General features: G+C 53.5%; 1 protein-coding gene across 2 annotated transcripts in view; it reads left to right on the forward strand.

The window, feature by feature from the left end:
* The window catches only part of LOXL2 (lysyl oxidase like 2), a 91,586-nt gene that overhangs the window by 46,427 nt on the left and 28,566 nt on the right, over positions 1 to 16,593 (forward strand). Inside the window, exons 4-6 of one of the 2 annotated variants that reach the window (XM_038573799.1) lie at positions 5,730 to 5,941; positions 12,029 to 12,251; positions 15,728 to 15,929. In XM_038573799.1, coding sequence (XP_038429727.1) covers positions 5,730 to 5,941; positions 12,029 to 12,251; positions 15,728 to 15,929 — 637 coding nt within the window. The remainder of the gene's footprint in view (positions 1 to 5,729; positions 5,942 to 12,028; positions 12,252 to 15,727; positions 15,930 to 16,593) is intronic. The other variant, XM_038573800.1, reaches the window with a different exon arrangement.

Below are 16,593 nucleotides of genomic sequence, written 5' to 3' on the forward strand. Positions count from 1 at the left end.
TGCTGTTTTTTTCCTCTGGTGGCTCAGAATGATCTCAGCTCCCCACACCACCCCCACCCGAGTGCTGTCCATCACATGGAGCGGAGGAGCAGAAATCACCGCAATGCCTTTTCTCTTCTACTTCATCCATCTGACCCAGTAGAAGTCACTGGATAGAGAATGTTACTTCTGACTTAGCTCTTTACTCTGTGAATTCCTGATTTGATCATCAAAAGGAGACAATTACAGTGTGGCCAGATTCTTCTACTACAATTCACCTCATGTGTTGACAGATGATACCCACTTAAACTCAACCATCTAGATGTGTGCTGAGGGTCAGATCAGCTTTTGGTTCAGCTCATTAACTGCCTTAGCATCAGATTGTGAGAGGAAAGGTAGGGTGATAATAGCCTAGATGACAAGGGAGCGCATGGAGAAAGTGTAGACTTCTGCTCGTCCATCCATAAGTCACACAAGTAGTGCTTATGCTATGAAGAGAGAGGCAAGTGCTGCCTCGTTTATTTTGCATTAAACAAAGAATAAAGGGAGTCTTTATTACATTTTTGGCTTGGGAGCTCAATGTTCAGCTAAGATAAATTCCTGTAATTGGATTTTTAAAAATTACTATTGGTTCACTCCAAAAATATTTGAGGACCCACTATGTGTCATGTCTGGCACTGGGAGCCATGGGCAATACAGAAATGAATAAGGCCCAATCCTGCCTTTAGGAACTCACGAATCAATGAGGTGGCAAAAACGCAGGGAAAGAAAAATAGTAATAATACAAGATAGGATAAGTCAAGGACTAACTAACCGAGTGACTCAGAAAGCAAATGCGAGGGGAATAAAGAGATCAGATCTCTGGGGACCAGATATTTGGGGAAGGGGGCTTTGTGAAAGAGATGGTATTGTGTCTTTCCTCCTCTGTCATGAATGACAGAGAGACTTGCCTGTCTGGTTGGCCCGTGTGTCCCAGGGCCTCACACGGTGCCTGGGTTGTAGTACCACTCAACAAACATTTTTCAAATGTATGAATGAGATATTGTCCCTGAGGTCAATGGGACTCAGAGAGAAGGAAGAGAGAATTGCCGGGAGGTTGAATGCTGGGCTTTCAGGAGTGATATCCATGGCAGTGAGAGAAGGTCGCTGGCTGGAAAAAGGGAAGGGAAGGGGTGTTATGGATTAGAGCAGGATGCCTAAGGCCTGGGAGCCATGGGAAAGCTTGGTGCAAGACATGACTACGCAGTGGGCAAGGTGGATGACTGTGCCGCTGGTGTGTGAGGTGGACCAGGTCAGCAATTCCTCCACAGTGGGGAGACACTCAGCCCGTGTGAGATGCCAGCTAGTCATTTCACGTCACGGTTCTCATTGCCATCTGACTGGCAAATGGAGGTGGGAAGGAGACAGTGATGGAAGGCTAGACGAGGTGTTGCTGAGTGGCTGGACGGTAGGTGTGAGGAGGGGCAGGTGCAGAAGGCAGGTGAGGCTTGTGGTCTGCAAGCTGGAATGGCGGAAGCCTGACTTGGTGAGCGGAGAAAAGGTTGAGGGTATCTTGGATGTATTTGGTTTGAGGTGCTAAGGAAGGTGCCAAGCTAGTAGTTGGGAAAATGGATCTCTGTTCTGGAGGGCCAGTTTTTGAAATAGCTGAATAAAGACAGCTCAGAGCTAGAAAGCAAGATGCAGGAAGTGTTCACAGTAGAGGGATGAGGCTTGCTTAGCAAGCAGAAATTATGTGGAACTGACCAGCCATGCACTCTCATTGGGAGGACTGCGTACTCGCGTATCCCGCCACCACGTATCCTTCCTCCTGGACACCTCTCCTGGGATGCCTTCTCAGGTTAGGAGCCCTGGGCTGATATTCAACAACAGCTTCTCGAGCAGAGGGAAGGAAGATAATTGGGCTAAGATGGGGCCCTTACGAACACACCTCCCAGCTGACAGACTTTGCACCTAGTACCGAGTTTTCAAATTGTGAAGGGACATCCTTGTCGTCTGGCTTGCCTTGCCTCCCCCTACTGTAGCTTTACCTGATGCAATCTTCAACTCGACTTTCAAAATCGGTGATTTTTCCTCCTTGGCGACAGCCCCAGATGGTCACATTGTGGAATTTTTGCAAGTCATTCACAGATGCTGCAAAAGTGAAATGTCCTGCAGGCACAAGACTGGGAATCCTGCCCTGGTGCTCCTTGACCAGCCTTTCTTTCCACCAGCTCACTGGCTGAAGCAAGGCAGGTCCTGACCTCCCTGCACCTTGACTTTCCCTTTTGGACGTGGGTGATCATCACTCCCAAGGCTCGAGCCCTGCTGGGGATGAGATGAGTTCTCAGTAGCACAAGTTTAGAAGGTTCTCTGAATTTCTTGGAGGGAGGCCTTTTTGGAGACCTGGGTAAACTCTTAGCTCTGGCAAGAGACAGCATTCAGACTTTCATTTTAATTTGAAAATGTGCCAGATGCATTACAAGCTTCTGGCCCAAAAGGGTTTAATATATAACCGGTAAGTCAAGAGAGCCCTTTGTTAGGAAAGAAAAACATGTCTGTGTTTTAGTGGTTCACATCTTCTCTTCTCTTTTGGAGTTGAACTTCTGAGAAAAAAAAATCTAACTCTTGTGGTGATGGAAGAGATTCCACAGCGGTGAAGTAAGGAGGGAAGTTCTGTGTGTATGTGTGTGTTTTCCTGCACAGAAGTCTCTGAGAGGCCTATGTGAGCTAGTTAGCTAGCAGTGAGCCTTGAATGTGCGCCACGAAGGGTTTCCCTGCTGCCCTCTGGCCGGAGTCCAGGCGCAGCTGGGAGGCAGCCCCTCTCTCACGCAGGCTCGGGTCTGACTCATGGCTCCTCCCCACTGGAGCACAGGACGGACTTTAGACGTGTAGGCCCCAAAGGGACCACCCAGAAAGCTGAGCTCCTGGCTCTGCCCCGTGTGGGTCTACTCTGTACCTTGTGCTGGACAGGGCATGGGTAGGAGGGCAGAGACCAGTGGTCACCAGTCCAGAGTCCAAACTCGGTCTTCACCCTTGTTTACCTACTTATTGGCTGTGTGAACTTGGAGAATTGTGAAGTCTTGCCAAGTTCTCTCATTTTTCACCTGGAACATGAGTGTACCATTGCCCTGCTCCTAGATTGTCATGGGAATTGAGGGACCACAGAGCCTGACGTGGTCATGAGTTGGTTGGTTGGTGTTTGGTAAGTGAGAGCCCTTGAAGTTTTTGTTATTCAGGGAAGAGACAGGGTCCTGTGGTTGGGGCATAGAGAGGAAGCCTGGTCCATCGAGGGCAGAGACTGTATTTTGTTGAGTGAATGAATGAAGTGAATTTGAGCCTGATGGAATGAGAAGGAGTTGGTTGCATGAGGGAGAAAAGAAGACATTCCATTTTGAGGGAACAACCCTGACCACTTTTCTAAGGCTTTGGAGAGAACAAGGCCCTCTGGACTTCTCCTGCACCGCATAGGTGCACAAATAGACTCACGCTCCAGACACACACAGAGATACACAGCATCATACACACACCACACACACACACACACACACACACACACAGTGATTTGGTGGGAGAATAAGGACAAGGACGCCTCACTCTAGCACTTTCTCTTCTCCAAGCCTCATTTCCCACATCCTCGAGCCCACCTGGCTCCCCCTCACTGTCATACTTCTGCAGAAGAGATGCCACCTTGCATCAAGATAAGGGTACAGGAGTCCACTGTGTCCCGTCTCCCACTGTGGTAGCTGGGGTGCTGAGGGTCACATTTTACATCTCCACATAGTGAGCCTGTGCTGCTGACCCAGGGAGGGGGGGCGGGGAGCGGGGGGCAGGGGAGTAGGGTAGGGAAGGATCTGTGAATTTAACAAAGTCCGCCTGGGCTGCCTGCCCTGTGGAGTCACAGGGCTGGTGCCTCTGGGGTAACTTTCCTTCTGGGCTTCGTGCATTGCATGCTGGAATTCCAGCCCCGCCTCCCGAGGTGGGAAGAGGCAGGAGGGGGCTGGTCCAGAGGCTGGTCCAGAGCTCAGGCCCTCTCTTGGCTTGCCCCTGTCCACGTGTCTTGATGGCACAGGTCCTGTGGCCTGAATGGAGGCTGTCAAGCAATCCCGGATTGCTGGCAAACGCAGTCTTGCCCCTGGCGCTTTCATTCCTCTCTGCGTGGAAAGGAACCAGGGCCAAATGCCATCACTCCCGGCCCACATACTTTCCACTGCCTTGCCAGGCTGCTGAAACAGGGCCTGCCTTTGCACCCTAAAGCCAGGGTAAGGAGGCATGAATCCCCGGGCACCCAAATAATGGTTCTGTTCAACCTCGTGGTTCATTTGCATCCTGGCTGGACAGGAGCTTAGGCACTCGATTGCCAGGATCGTCTCTGCAGGCACCCCTGCCCGGCCCCACCCTCCTCCCCCTTGGCCCGGCTCAGAGAGCTCACACTGCACTCCCTGCTTCTAGGTGGTTCGTGGGAGATTATAACAGAGTCAACAGCCAGTTTTCTTATCTGGAAAAATGGGAGGACAATAGCTCTGAACCACCTCACTCTGTTATTTGAAGATTAAGTAAGAGAATGCACATAAAACACTCCTGTGGGGCTCACATACGGAGGCTGTTACTGTTATATTGCAGTTAACCATATCTGAGTATAGATTTTGGGCTGTGGATGATGAGTTATGACTGGCTATGGGCACCTCACTAAGTAATTTGGGCATGATTTTATGGTCAAGGGATAAGATCACTCTGTTTTAGGAAGAGCTCTAGTGGCTGGCCCTGTAGCTCATAGATGAAGAGGGGTTGGAGGCAGGGACCCAGGGAGCCTTGCAAGAGCTCGTGGTGGTCCCATAGGGCAGGTGCAGAAAGAGGAGGAGAGATTCCAGAGGGAGCTTCCATAGTGTCTGGGGGCACAGATATGACTAACGCCAGGTGCCCCCCCATTCCTCCCATCCAGCTTGGCCTCTCGAGGCCCCTTGTCTTCCTGCCAAATCCCTGGGCCTCTGGGGCAAGGACATTGCCACTCAGTGTCAGAGGTATGGGGAAGAGAGCCCATGATGCATTGCGGCAAGAGTCCCCCCCGCCCCAAGCCCAGCCACTTCCACCTGTCGGGGTCCTAACTCTTTTGTCACTGCCTTGGAAAGATGGATGGGGGTGGAGGTGGGAGTGGGGGTGAGGAGAGGGCTTTCCAAGCGCCTCAGGTCATTTGGAATCTTTCCTTTCCTTGCTACAGCCCAGTGACCATGGCCATCCCTACCCCTTGAGTCCCTACACAAACCTCTCCAAGCCCTACCTCTTCTCTCCTGGGATTTTCTCATTGCCGAGCACCAACACCAATGCCAGGGGATGAAGCAGCATCCAAGATGGCACCACCAGCCTTAGGATGGCCAAGGCTCATCCGCCTGACACTTCAATTTTCCTGAAAGCTTCGGGGGGAGACAAACACATACAGGCACACGTGTGCACACAGACATGCTTTGGAGTAAAATTCGAAATCCAAATTATTTTTAAGATAGAACTTGAAAATCTAAAGAGCATGTCCTCTCTTCTGCACTTATTTTGAAAACCCACAGAAGGAGGCTGCTGCACTGTGCTCTCCGGGCTCTCTGTAGGATGTCGGTGAAGCTGCTGAGGTCCTCGGGCCCCTCTCGGATGGCTCCTGGCCTCTCCTGCTCCCCCTGCACCCCTGCTCTGCGGGCTCTGAGGGCAGAGTGCCTGGCCTGTGGGGCGCCCCTCCATGGCCAGACCAGGCAAGTAACCCCTCTCCTTCTGTGCCTCCTGCTTCCCAGAACTTGAACATCCAGGTGGAGGACATCCGGATCCGAGCCATCCTGTCCGCCTACCGCAAGCGCACTCCCGTGACAGAGGGCTATGTAGAGGTGAAGGATGGCAAGACCTGGAAGCAGATCTGTGACAAGCATTGGACAGCCAAGAATTCCCGTGTGGTCTGCGGCATGTTTGGCTTCCCTGGGGAGAAGACGTACAACGCCAAAGTGTACAAGTAAGGGGACTGCTCAAGCCCCGGCTTCCTGGGCTCTTGCCCTGCCTTGCTAAGCATCACCTCCTGGAGTGCCTCTGCCCCATGCAAAGCAGAGTCCTTCCTGTCCCACGTCGCGGCAGGCCCACCAGTGACCCCCTCCAGCAAGCCTGCCCTTGAGAAACTCCTGCTCCTGTGGGAGACAGACCCCAAGAGCATGACAAAGGGAGGCTGAGGGGACTATTAGGGCAGAGATGAAGTGCAAGGTGCTCCAGCCTGGAAAAATCCCACTGTCTCAGTGCAGAGGCTCATGACCACGGGGGCTGGACAAGGATAGTAATAGCCAGGCCAGGCAGGGCAAGGGCAGGCCCGATTTGAGAAGACATGTCTGCTTTTCCTCACTAAATGATTATTCGGAGAAACCTTTCAGCGACTGTCAGGAAATTGAAAAATGGTTCGATTTGACTCACACCCGTCCCGGTTAAACCTTACAGTTCCCGTTATGGTTTCCAAAGTTAGTGTCTCCGGGGGGAAGGAGGGAGATACTAATGGGACTTCGAGTGACCTGCCCCAAGGGGTGTCCAGTGAAGGAATTTGGGCCTGTGCCAGGCTGGCTGCTGGTGTACTCTGGTTGGTGCGGGGTCTTCTTCTCTCTTCTTTTTAATTTTTAAAAAAAATTTTAAAAAGATTTTATTTATTCACGAGAGACACAGTGAGAGAGGCAGAGACATAGGCAGGGAGAAGCAGGCTCCCTGCAGGGAACCTGATGCAGGACTCAATCCCAGGACTCCAGGATCATGACCTGAGCGAAAGGCAGATGCTCAATCACTGAGCCACCCAGGGGCCCCTCTTCTTCTCTCTTCCTATTAATGGCAGTGACGTCTGTTTCTGAGTGCTCACTGTGTGGAAGGCTCGGCTCCTAGTCATCGAACTCTCATGGCACCAGAAGTAGGGGATCTGCTTCAGAGTCAAAGAAAGAAAGTCAGAGAGCCATGCTAGAACTAGAATCCAAACGCAGGTCTCTAGCTTTGAGAGGAGTGGGGACCAAGCCTAGCTCTCCTTCCAGATCCTCCATGGGCTTGTCCTGGCCACTTTTGGTTAGAGCTCCCAATCCACTGCAGGGGTGAGCACTGGCAGCAGGGCAGGCTCACAACACCCCTAGGGGTAATCACAGTGTCGATTCCCACCCCCATCCTCCACCGCCCCAGACACAGCCCAAACCTTCCTGGTTACACAGGGCAGCTGGGAGGTGGAGTGGTCTCGGGCCTCTGAATCTTTGGACAACTCCCGCCAGCTGGTCAGCTCCATCCCTGGGGACACCTTCTCAGCTTTTCAGACCCATTGGAGCCAAGAAAAGCAAACCCCACCCCTGGCTGGCCCTACCACAGCCCCCAGCCTGGTGACAGATCTGAGCCAAGTCCTAGAAGTGGGAAGGCTGCCATCGGACCAAGGCCAGGCAGCGCGTGGCTTGTTCAGATGGCATTTGAAAACTATCTCCCCAACTGAGGACAGCCCTGAGTCCTCATCCTGCTTTCAAGGAGGGGTCTCAGCTCTGTTTTGGCAGCTGTTCCCCGGGCGATCCTCTCTAAGCTCCTTCCATCCCTGCCCCTGTGTCTGGCTTCCCTTTTCAAACTGGGACAGGAAAGGGCCCCAAGGGCTGGGAGGCATCCAAGGCGGCGGCGGTGGATGGTGTTCTCAGCCAAGTTGGGAGATGATTAACTGCTGCTGCTGCAAACCAGCTCTGAGGCCTGACCTCTAGCTGGAGAGGGTATGGAGGGGCAGGAAGGCGGGCGGTAAACCTTGTAGGCTGGTTTTATCTTAGCCACTGAGACTCAGCTGACAATTAGGTCCCAAAAGAGAAAGGCACACTGGGGGACGTTTCTGCCTCCATGGTGCTGTTGGGGGCTGTGATGGCAGCCGGCTGGACGAAGCCGTTAGTGATGAGCTGGGACTTCCAGGGCACGTGGCGGCCTCAGACATCACCTGGTCCAAGCCTTGGTCTGCATAGAAGGAGATGCAGGCCTGCAGGGCAGGGGGCTCGGGGGTCACAGGGCCCACCTACTGGGGCCCGCAGGGGAGCCCAGGTGTGTTCTCCACTCTGCTGCTGCCACGTTCAGCCCCAGCTCCTGCTCTGCTCTGCCCCAGAGGCAGGGCCTGGCTGCATGGGGTGGCCCCCACCACAGGCTGGCTGTTAAGTCTAGGAGCCGGGGAAGGGCAGGGCTGGGAACCGGGGGTCAGACAGCCATGCTTAGTGGCACCGGATGGCAGAGGTGTGGGAGCCGAGCGAGGGCCACCCTGCATGGTTCCTGAATCTGCACCTTCTAGTGGCATCTTTCCCTCGCTCCCTTCGGCCCTTCCTGCAGCCTGATCCTGCTGTTGCTGACAACCCTCACTCTCAGGGAGACCCTTCACCCTAGGAAGGAGATTGTTTTCAAAGTGATTCTCTCTCTGGTGGGGTTAGCCATCTCCAAGTAGCTACCAGGTCCAAAGGAGCTTCGCAACCTTAGATGTTCACCTGGACAGCACCTGAGGCCTCTCCCCTCTTGCTCTGTCTGCTAACTGGCACGCTCAGGGGCTTCGGTTATCTCAGGGGGGCCTTGACCACAGCTCTTCATCAGAGCCTCTCTGCCCACCACCCTCCCCGCGCCAGGTGGTTCCTGCATGTCCCTTGGACTCCACGCACCAACAGGGTCACCAAGAGTGGAGTCATTTTCCCCACCAAGGGCTGCTTTGCCATGAGCTGACTGCTACTCTGGCCCAGGGAACCCTAAATGCCCCTTGGAGCTAATGAAGCCCAAGTTTCAGGGCCCCATTCTTGGGGTCAGGAGCATTTTGTGGCCATTTTTTTCCTTAAATCAGGACCCCAGTGTTGACACTGATTAATTGATATGAGCTCACTAAGCTGAGATTCTGCATCGAATGTTGGAGTTAGGAAGAGTTACCAAGAGTTGGTGGGTTGGCTGAAACATGGACCAGAGTGTGGCCCACCGTGAGCGGAATGGAATTGTCTGATCTCCTTGGTTTCATGTAGAGGAAGCAATTCAAAGGCTTGAGGAGACTGGAATGTTGGAGTGGATTTGTCATCTGAGACCTCACCCACCCTGAGAGGGTCCACTTCCCTTGTGACTGAAGAATACATTTGTAAGGGAAACTGGGGCATTCTTAAGAGCTCCCTAGTAGCTCTTCTCTGCAGGCCATATGTCACCCTAACTGCAGTGTGGGTGACTGGACCCTGGTGAGGGGGCCCCAGGTGATAGCACTCAGCCTCCCAAGGCCAGGTGGGCATGGTTCCCAGATGACAGCAGAGTCAGAGCAGTGATCAGAACAGCTTAACTCCTGCAGACCCATGACATGGGCTGCTTGATCATCCTAGAAGTGAACTGGAAGCCTACTGAATTCCCACTCCTTCTAGGTGAACAGAAAGTCTAGGTGAAGAGAACAAACTCTAACCAAAATCACCAATACAGAGAGTCACACCCATCCACCAGTTCCGGGACCTGAGCCAGCTTACAGACCCAGGACCCTTTGAATGAAAGGGAGACTGGGTCCCCTTGAGGAAAGACCCAACACACTGCCAAAAATTTACAATGTTAGTCAGTTTCCCAGCCTTCCCCAAAGGAAGGCCTTTTACAAAAGTTGTCCTTCGGGGAAGAGGAGATAATGAGAACTTTTGTGCACGCACGACTGGACACAGGCTCTGAGCGACCCTGATTCCAGGAGACTTCAAGGGTCACTACGGTTCTCCAGTCAGAGTCGGGGCGCACGGAGGCCAGGCGATTGATGGAGTTTGAACTTGGGTCCATCTCACAGTAGGCCCAGTGGGTCCCTGAGCCGATCTTGTGGATCTTTCCTTGATGCTGGAATTCATAATTGGAGTAGACGTACCCAGTAGCTAGCAGAACCCCTAGCGAAGTCTGGCTTTTGCCCTGGCTGGGGAAGAACCAGGCGGCCTTTCCATTTTCAGATGCATCAGCCCCGCCGAACCTTCTTCCTGTTACCCTGCCGCAGCTATGCCCAGGCACCTCTTTCTCAAGCAGGCTTCCCCCTTGGCCCAAAGCTGCTTCTCCTTCCCATTGCTCTCCAAACACCAGGCCTCACTGGGGCTGTCCACGCATCCTCCCCAGCGCCTCGCCTGGTATCTGCACCCCCAGCCTGGCCCTGATGAGTCACTGGGTGGGGGGAGGGCAGGCCGAAGGAGGCCTGTGGAGGGCCACGGTGCATTCCTGTGAGCTGATGTAAGAGGCAAGCAGGGCTGTTCTGGGAAAGGCGGGAGCAGTTCTGTTGCTGTGGCTGCATCAGTCTATATTAAGAGCTCAGGACATCTGTTGCTGGGCGAGAGTGGTGTTCAGTGAATGCTGGAAGCAAGAGGATGTTTCAAGCCAGCGAGGCCTGGCCAATCCTCATGTAGCTGATAGCCTTCGAGTGTGTTCTCTCGCCTAACATGGAGGAGTCATGAGGAACAAGCTATAAGCACCTCCACCCACCCCCCGCCAAATGTGTTCTCCAGTCCGAGGTGGGGGAGTCCTGGGGAACAAGCAGAGGTTGTGTTTCCAAGAACAGGGGCCTTGTATCCAGGAAGTGGGGAGGAGCAGTGGTTCTTGGAATTATTAACAGCGTCCTGTAGAGTTCTTCACTGTAGGCTACAGGGATGTTGAGCACACATCCTGAATTTCCCAGGATAGTCCTTTTGCTGAAGATTCTGTGTCATTGTGCGCACAGGTACAGTAGAATTCTTACCAGTCGAAAATTTTGGTTGAGGAAAGATAAAGGCGGTGTCTGTAGGGTTTTACCTTCCTCTGTGTTCACATCCTGTTCACCCCGAGACAAAACAGAAACTTCCAGGCCCGCCCTACCAGCAGAAACAGGACCCTGCTGCTGCCCCATCCTGGGCCAGCCTGCCCCAGGATGCCCCTCCACTGGGCAGCTGGCAGCGGTGCTGTCTGGCTGGCTGGCTCTCTGTGGCATCTCACTGGTCCTGCCAAGCAGGGACAAGCACACAGACCTTACAGAGCTGGGACAGCCTGAGAGGACAGGGTGTCCTCCCTGCCCTCGTCCTTTGCAAATCCCACCATCATTCCGAGCCTAGCTCCAGCCCCAACCCTCCTCAGGTCATATCTCGTGGCGGCAACCCTGGGGAGCCCCACCTTCTCTCAGCCCCTTTGTTTCTCCTGTAACTAAGATAATCGTCATTTCTTGTACAAACACATACAAAGCCCTTCCCGTGTGCAGTTTTAATCGCTTCACAAGTGTTAACTCATTTCACTTTCCTGTCTTATAAAGGAGTTCCCATTGGCACTTCTAATTTGAAGATGGGGAAACTGAGGCACAGCAACTTTTCTGTTAACCAGTTCAAGAAAACACTTTGACTCACCTGGATCTTTATTCCGCCTTCCAAAAACATATAAACAGGAATACTTTACATGTAATACAGGCTGAGAGCTTCCCTAGGCTATGCTCTGGGGACACCATCAGCCTCATTGGCTCCCAGGGGAAGATCTGATACTGTCTGTGGCCGAATTTCATGAGCATTTTAATTTCTGGGCATATTATACTTTGATTCAGCCCAGGGGGTGATTTAAGACTTTTTGTTGCTTCTCATTGGATTTACACCTTTGACCTTGGATATCATTGGGAGAGAGTTTAATGTTTGGCTTGTTCTGCTTGTTGACACCAGCAAGAAACAACCGGTCATGTTGAAATTATGTGAAGAGGTGGGGTGAGCAACCATTCCGGTTTGCTTGGAACTGAGGGTTTCCTGGGACCAGGAGTCTTACCTGTCTTAGATCCTTTTTTACATTTTGCATTTATAGGCCTTAGTGTTAATCTCACTCCTAAACCCCTCCCCTCCTGGCATACAAGCTGCCTGAGGAAAAGAGGTCCTGCTCCCCAGAGCCCAGCGTGGCGCCCCACATGACCGAGGTGCTCCGCGAGGGCCTGCCAACTCAGCTGGGCTCAGCTCCAGATGCATAGACCATACCCGTTTCCTTCCACCACCAGATCCCCGGAAGCCAGCACAGCTCCTGGCCCAGTGCCCCATGCCCAGCTGTGGAAGGAATGAGGTGGATGGGTGCCACGACGCCCTGGTCACCTGTCCCCTCTCACCCTTTGCAGGATGTTCGCCGCCCGGAAGAAACAGCGCTACTGGCCCTACTCCATGGACTGCACAGGCACGGAGGCTCATATCTCCAGCTGCAAGCTTGGCACTCAGGTGTCGCTGGACCCCGTGAAGAATGTCACCTGTGAGAATGGGCTGCCGGCTGTGGTGAGTTGTGTGCCTGGCCAGGTCTTCAGCCCCGACGGGCCCTCAAGATTCCGGAAAGCCTACAAGCCAGAGGTGAGGACGCAGCCGGAGGTCTGGCCCCTTGGCATGCTGGGGAGAGGGGAGGATGGCATTTCGGGGAGTGGGCGTGGATCCCCCCAGGAGAGAAGGAGAGCTGGCCCCAACCCAGACCACTTTTCTACAGGGAAGGAATGTAGGGCCGGCCCCGCCCATACATGCCACCTCTAGAGTGTGACAAGCAGCTGGGCCCGAGCCCCAAATCATCAGCACCCCCAGCTGGCCTTCCCCCATTGCTGCTCCACTCCGAGGCCAGAGTCCCCTCTGTGGAGGACACATACCGAGGAGAGGACAGCACCTCATTATCCACCATCACTCGTTCTGTGTGCTGGCTGCTGGCCTGGCGCAGAAGGCCAGGGTAGGGAGTCCTGCTTAATTCCCAGAGGAGAAGAGTGTTCTGGAACTGTCGGAAATTCAGTATAATTCCCAAAAGCATATGAACTCAGCTACAAATGTTTCCAAACATATTTTGGTTTGTTCTACAACCAAAAGGATAAAACTGCAAAAGCTTTCACCAAGACACAGAGAATGGAAACCTGTCATTCCCACGTCTGTGTCACCTGTACCCATCAGTCCCCTTCCATGTATGTCAGCAGCGCCTGTGCGTGTGTGTGCGTGTCAGGGCACTCAAGACATGTTGGTGTACATCTGCTCACATAAATAACGTCCCCATTTCCAGTGTCTGACTTCTTAGGACGAGGGAACTCTCCCGACCATGGCAGGCTTGATGCAGCCTCTGAAACAGAAGCTGCGCTTTTCTATCTTCCCTTGAAAATCGTTAGGAGGAGATTCATTTTTCTTTTTCCTACTCTTCCGTTTTCCTATATTCCCCAAAGGCTCTCTGTGGTTTGCATGTTCTGGAAACTACTTACACAGGGCTGGAGGGTGGGAATGGCACACAGGAGGAGGAGAAGGAGGCGTAGGAAAGGGAGCTGCTCATTTATTAGGAAATGATTCCCTGTGCCAGATAAAACCTCGACACTCACCTGGGCAGGGGTGAGTTCCAGGTCAGCTCTGAGTACGTCAGGGTAAGAAGAGGAAGAAAGGTCATGATGGGGACAGATGGTGTGTCCGCCGGGTCCAGGCCTTGGGGCAGGAGGAACAGCCCCTCCCCGGGCTCAAGCAACCTCATCTGGGTCTCCCTGTCTCTCCCATCTTTCCCCTCTGCCCTCTGCAGCCTCCCCTCCCTGTGAACATCTAAGGACCTGGGCGATAGATAGCTCTCATCCAAAGGAAAGGGGAAACCCAGGCAGGAGCCAGATTGGGTGCCCCTTCCCAGGCTGGGGGTGGTGCATTTGGGCAAATGAAAAAAATCTTCAATAAAAGTTGTGAAATGAATGCTGTGAGCCCATCCATCCACGAGGGGTACGGAAACTATTTGGAGCACTTTCATGACTCTTCCGCCCCGAGGGGCCTCCACCAGGCCCACCACACAGCGCATGTGTGCAGCCAGGAGACACAGGCGCCCCCAGACGGGGCTGGCCCTCCCACAGCCCCCGCACACCCTCACTTGTCCCCTCTGCTGTATGATTTGATGGCCACATCCTTCCTACAGCCTCAACCCCAGCCTCCGAGCTTTTCTCGTGTGTCATCCAGAATACCAGACCTACTGTTTTGGAATTCCTCTTGCTGTGTGGTTTAAAGCAAAGGAATTGAATTCACACCAAAGGAATTTTAAAAAAATAAAATAAAATAAAATTTTAAAAAAGGGAGTGAGGCTTACATCACATTTTCCCTTGGTTTCTTTCTTTCCTCCAGGGCCAGCTGACTAAGCTTGGCCACTGCCAGGAGGGGGTGAGGTTATTTGTCACTCTGCCTCCATTAAGCTTGGGTCATGGATGGTCTGACCCCTAATAAATGAGCAGCTACCTTTCCTACCCCTCTCTCTCCTCTTCCCATGAGCTCTTCCTAGCCACCAGCCCATGTGAGCAGTTTCCAGAACCTGGAAGCCACAGCTGCTGGTACCAGACTGCTTGGGCAGGGTGGTGGGGGAAGGGAAAGGGCAAGGGCAGAGCTTTGCTGCAAACGGGCTGCAGCCAGCAGGTGTCTTTGGTTTGTTTTCTAAAGCTAGACGGGTCCTCAAGCCAACCAGTGTCTTGCACACACTCCTGTCCCTTTTTTCTTCTCTCCCTAGTCCCCGGTCCAGAGAGTCCCCAAGGTCTGTAAGCCTGGGTGCTGTCGCTGTGCCCTGCCCTGCCTCGGCAGCCACGAGGCACCGTCAGTGGGGGAGAGTGATGTGGCCTAGTGGGAACCTCTGCTGGAGGATGGAGACACAGGTTCTGGTCTGACACCTCGGCCCTCAAGGTGGCTGGTGGACCCGAATGCTGATAAACACCACCTGCAGCCAGGCCACCGCGGCTGGGCCATCAGCGGGTGTGGCCTTCTGAGGACCGAGTAGGCCAGAGTGGACCAATGACTCTGGTCAGCTCCAACACACAGAACGGCTGCATAGTCACCCCGTTCCCTGTGTGTTGAATCCGATGGGCATCAACAGTAACTCAGAGCCTCAAAGCCTCCTCAGCCCGACCCCAGCACACACATGCTCAGGTGCACGCGCACATGCACACACCCACATACACACACACATGCATGCATGCACACACGTACACACACATATGAAGTTGATGCAGACCAGGGTGTGGGCAGATGGAGTCATGTGATCCAGCTTTTACCTGGTAAAATGGGATCCAGTAGGATCAAAACACTGGTGGAAGGTGGCTCCTAACACCTGTGCCATGAAATAAACCTCATAAGGGGAAGCACCCACCCTCTCTGCACACCTGGTGGGCCTGCCTCTTCCGAGGAGTCAGGATGATTTGGGCCTGGAATCGGGGGTAGCGGTAACAAGAGTAGTGGCCCCACGGGAGCCCGGTCCTGGGACACATGGTAGGTTTGACCAGCATGAGGCCCCCCGCCCCTGAGCAGTGTCCATTGTCTAAGTTCCAGCCTTCTCGGTTGGGCCCACGCTTCGGCTCCCTGTGTCCCCCCTCCTGCTTCTCACCTGCCTGCAGAGCAGAATCGCAGGTGTGTGGTTGTTCAGTGCCCTGAAGCCTCCTGCAGGGCTAGGCTATAGCTCTCTGTTCTAAGCAAGGTAGAATCATGGTCCTGGAATCTGCCAAGTTTGAGGGTAGGAGCTGCTTTCTGTAAAGCTTGAGGTTCTGGAGTGAGGGGGTAGAGGCAAATGCTGGTGGTAAGGCCCCTGAGACAAGCCTGGGTTGGAGTGACAAATTAATGAGGGTCCCAATGGGCTCCTCAGTAGCCCAGGACAGCAGCTCCCGGGGAGCGCTGCAGAGGGAGCTTGCAGCAGATCCCACAGCATAGCGTGAGCCTGTGTGCACCCCCCTGCCTCTCCAGCACACAAAATCCAGCACAGGTTTGGCTCCTAGCCTAGGCACCAGTGTGGAGGGGGGTGACCAGGAAGGGAGTGGGGTGTCAGTGACTGCCAAATGTGCATCAGCTTTTGCACTCAGCAGGACCCCGTGTCTCTTCAGCAACCCCTGGTGCGGTTGAGAGGCGGTGCCAACATCGGGGAGGGCCGAGTGGAGGTGCTCAAGAATGGAGAATGGGGGACCATCTGTGACGACAAGTGGGACCTGGTGTCTGCCAGTGTGGTCTGCAGAGAGCTGGGCTTTGGGAGTGCCAAAGAGGCCATCACTGGCTCCCAGCTGGGGCAAGGTAAGCAATGAGGAAGCGTTCTGTGGCATCTTCACAGAGAGCATGGCATGGGGAGCCCTACCGGGATGGGCTGGCTTTGGACTTTTTAGGGTCTTCTTGCATTTTCTCCTCCCTCCCAGGCTGCTATCCTGGTAGAGAATCCCCAGCCTCACCAGCAACAGTCAGAGCTGGAAGGGCCTCAGGGAACACTGAGTCCCCATTTTATGAATTTTGAAGCTGAGGCCCAGAGAAAGAAGTGAATAACCAAGATGGGATAGCATATTAGCAGCCAGTGCATACTCTAACGGAGGCTCCCAGCTTGTAAGTCAGTGCTCCCCACTGTCCCACTGAGAAAGCTGGAATTCTCAGGCCCTTCCTCTAGGACAGGATCTCAGAATTCCTCAGGCTATGGCCCACCCCAGGCACCTAAGAATCTCAGATGTCATCTTACTTTTTTGCTCTGGTGTAGCACCACAAACATTCTCTGCCTGCCACCAGACACTGGGAACAGGATGCCCTTCTCTGGATGTCATGTGATGCTCTTGAGAAGGGGCCTGGTTTTTATTAAGTGTCCTGAACAAATCTTTCATCTAACCAGAGCACAAAAGTATAAGAGGCTTTTAAGTGGGTCATTCCATTGAGAGAATGGATGCAAACATGACATAAGAACAACGCCAATAGCTTC

Source organism: Canis lupus, chromosome 25, assembly GCF_011100685.1.
Source record: "Canis lupus familiaris isolate Mischka breed German Shepherd chromosome 25, alternate assembly UU_Cfam_GSD_1.0, whole genome shotgun sequence".
NCBI lineage: Eukaryota > Metazoa > Chordata > Mammalia > Carnivora > Canidae > Canis > Canis lupus.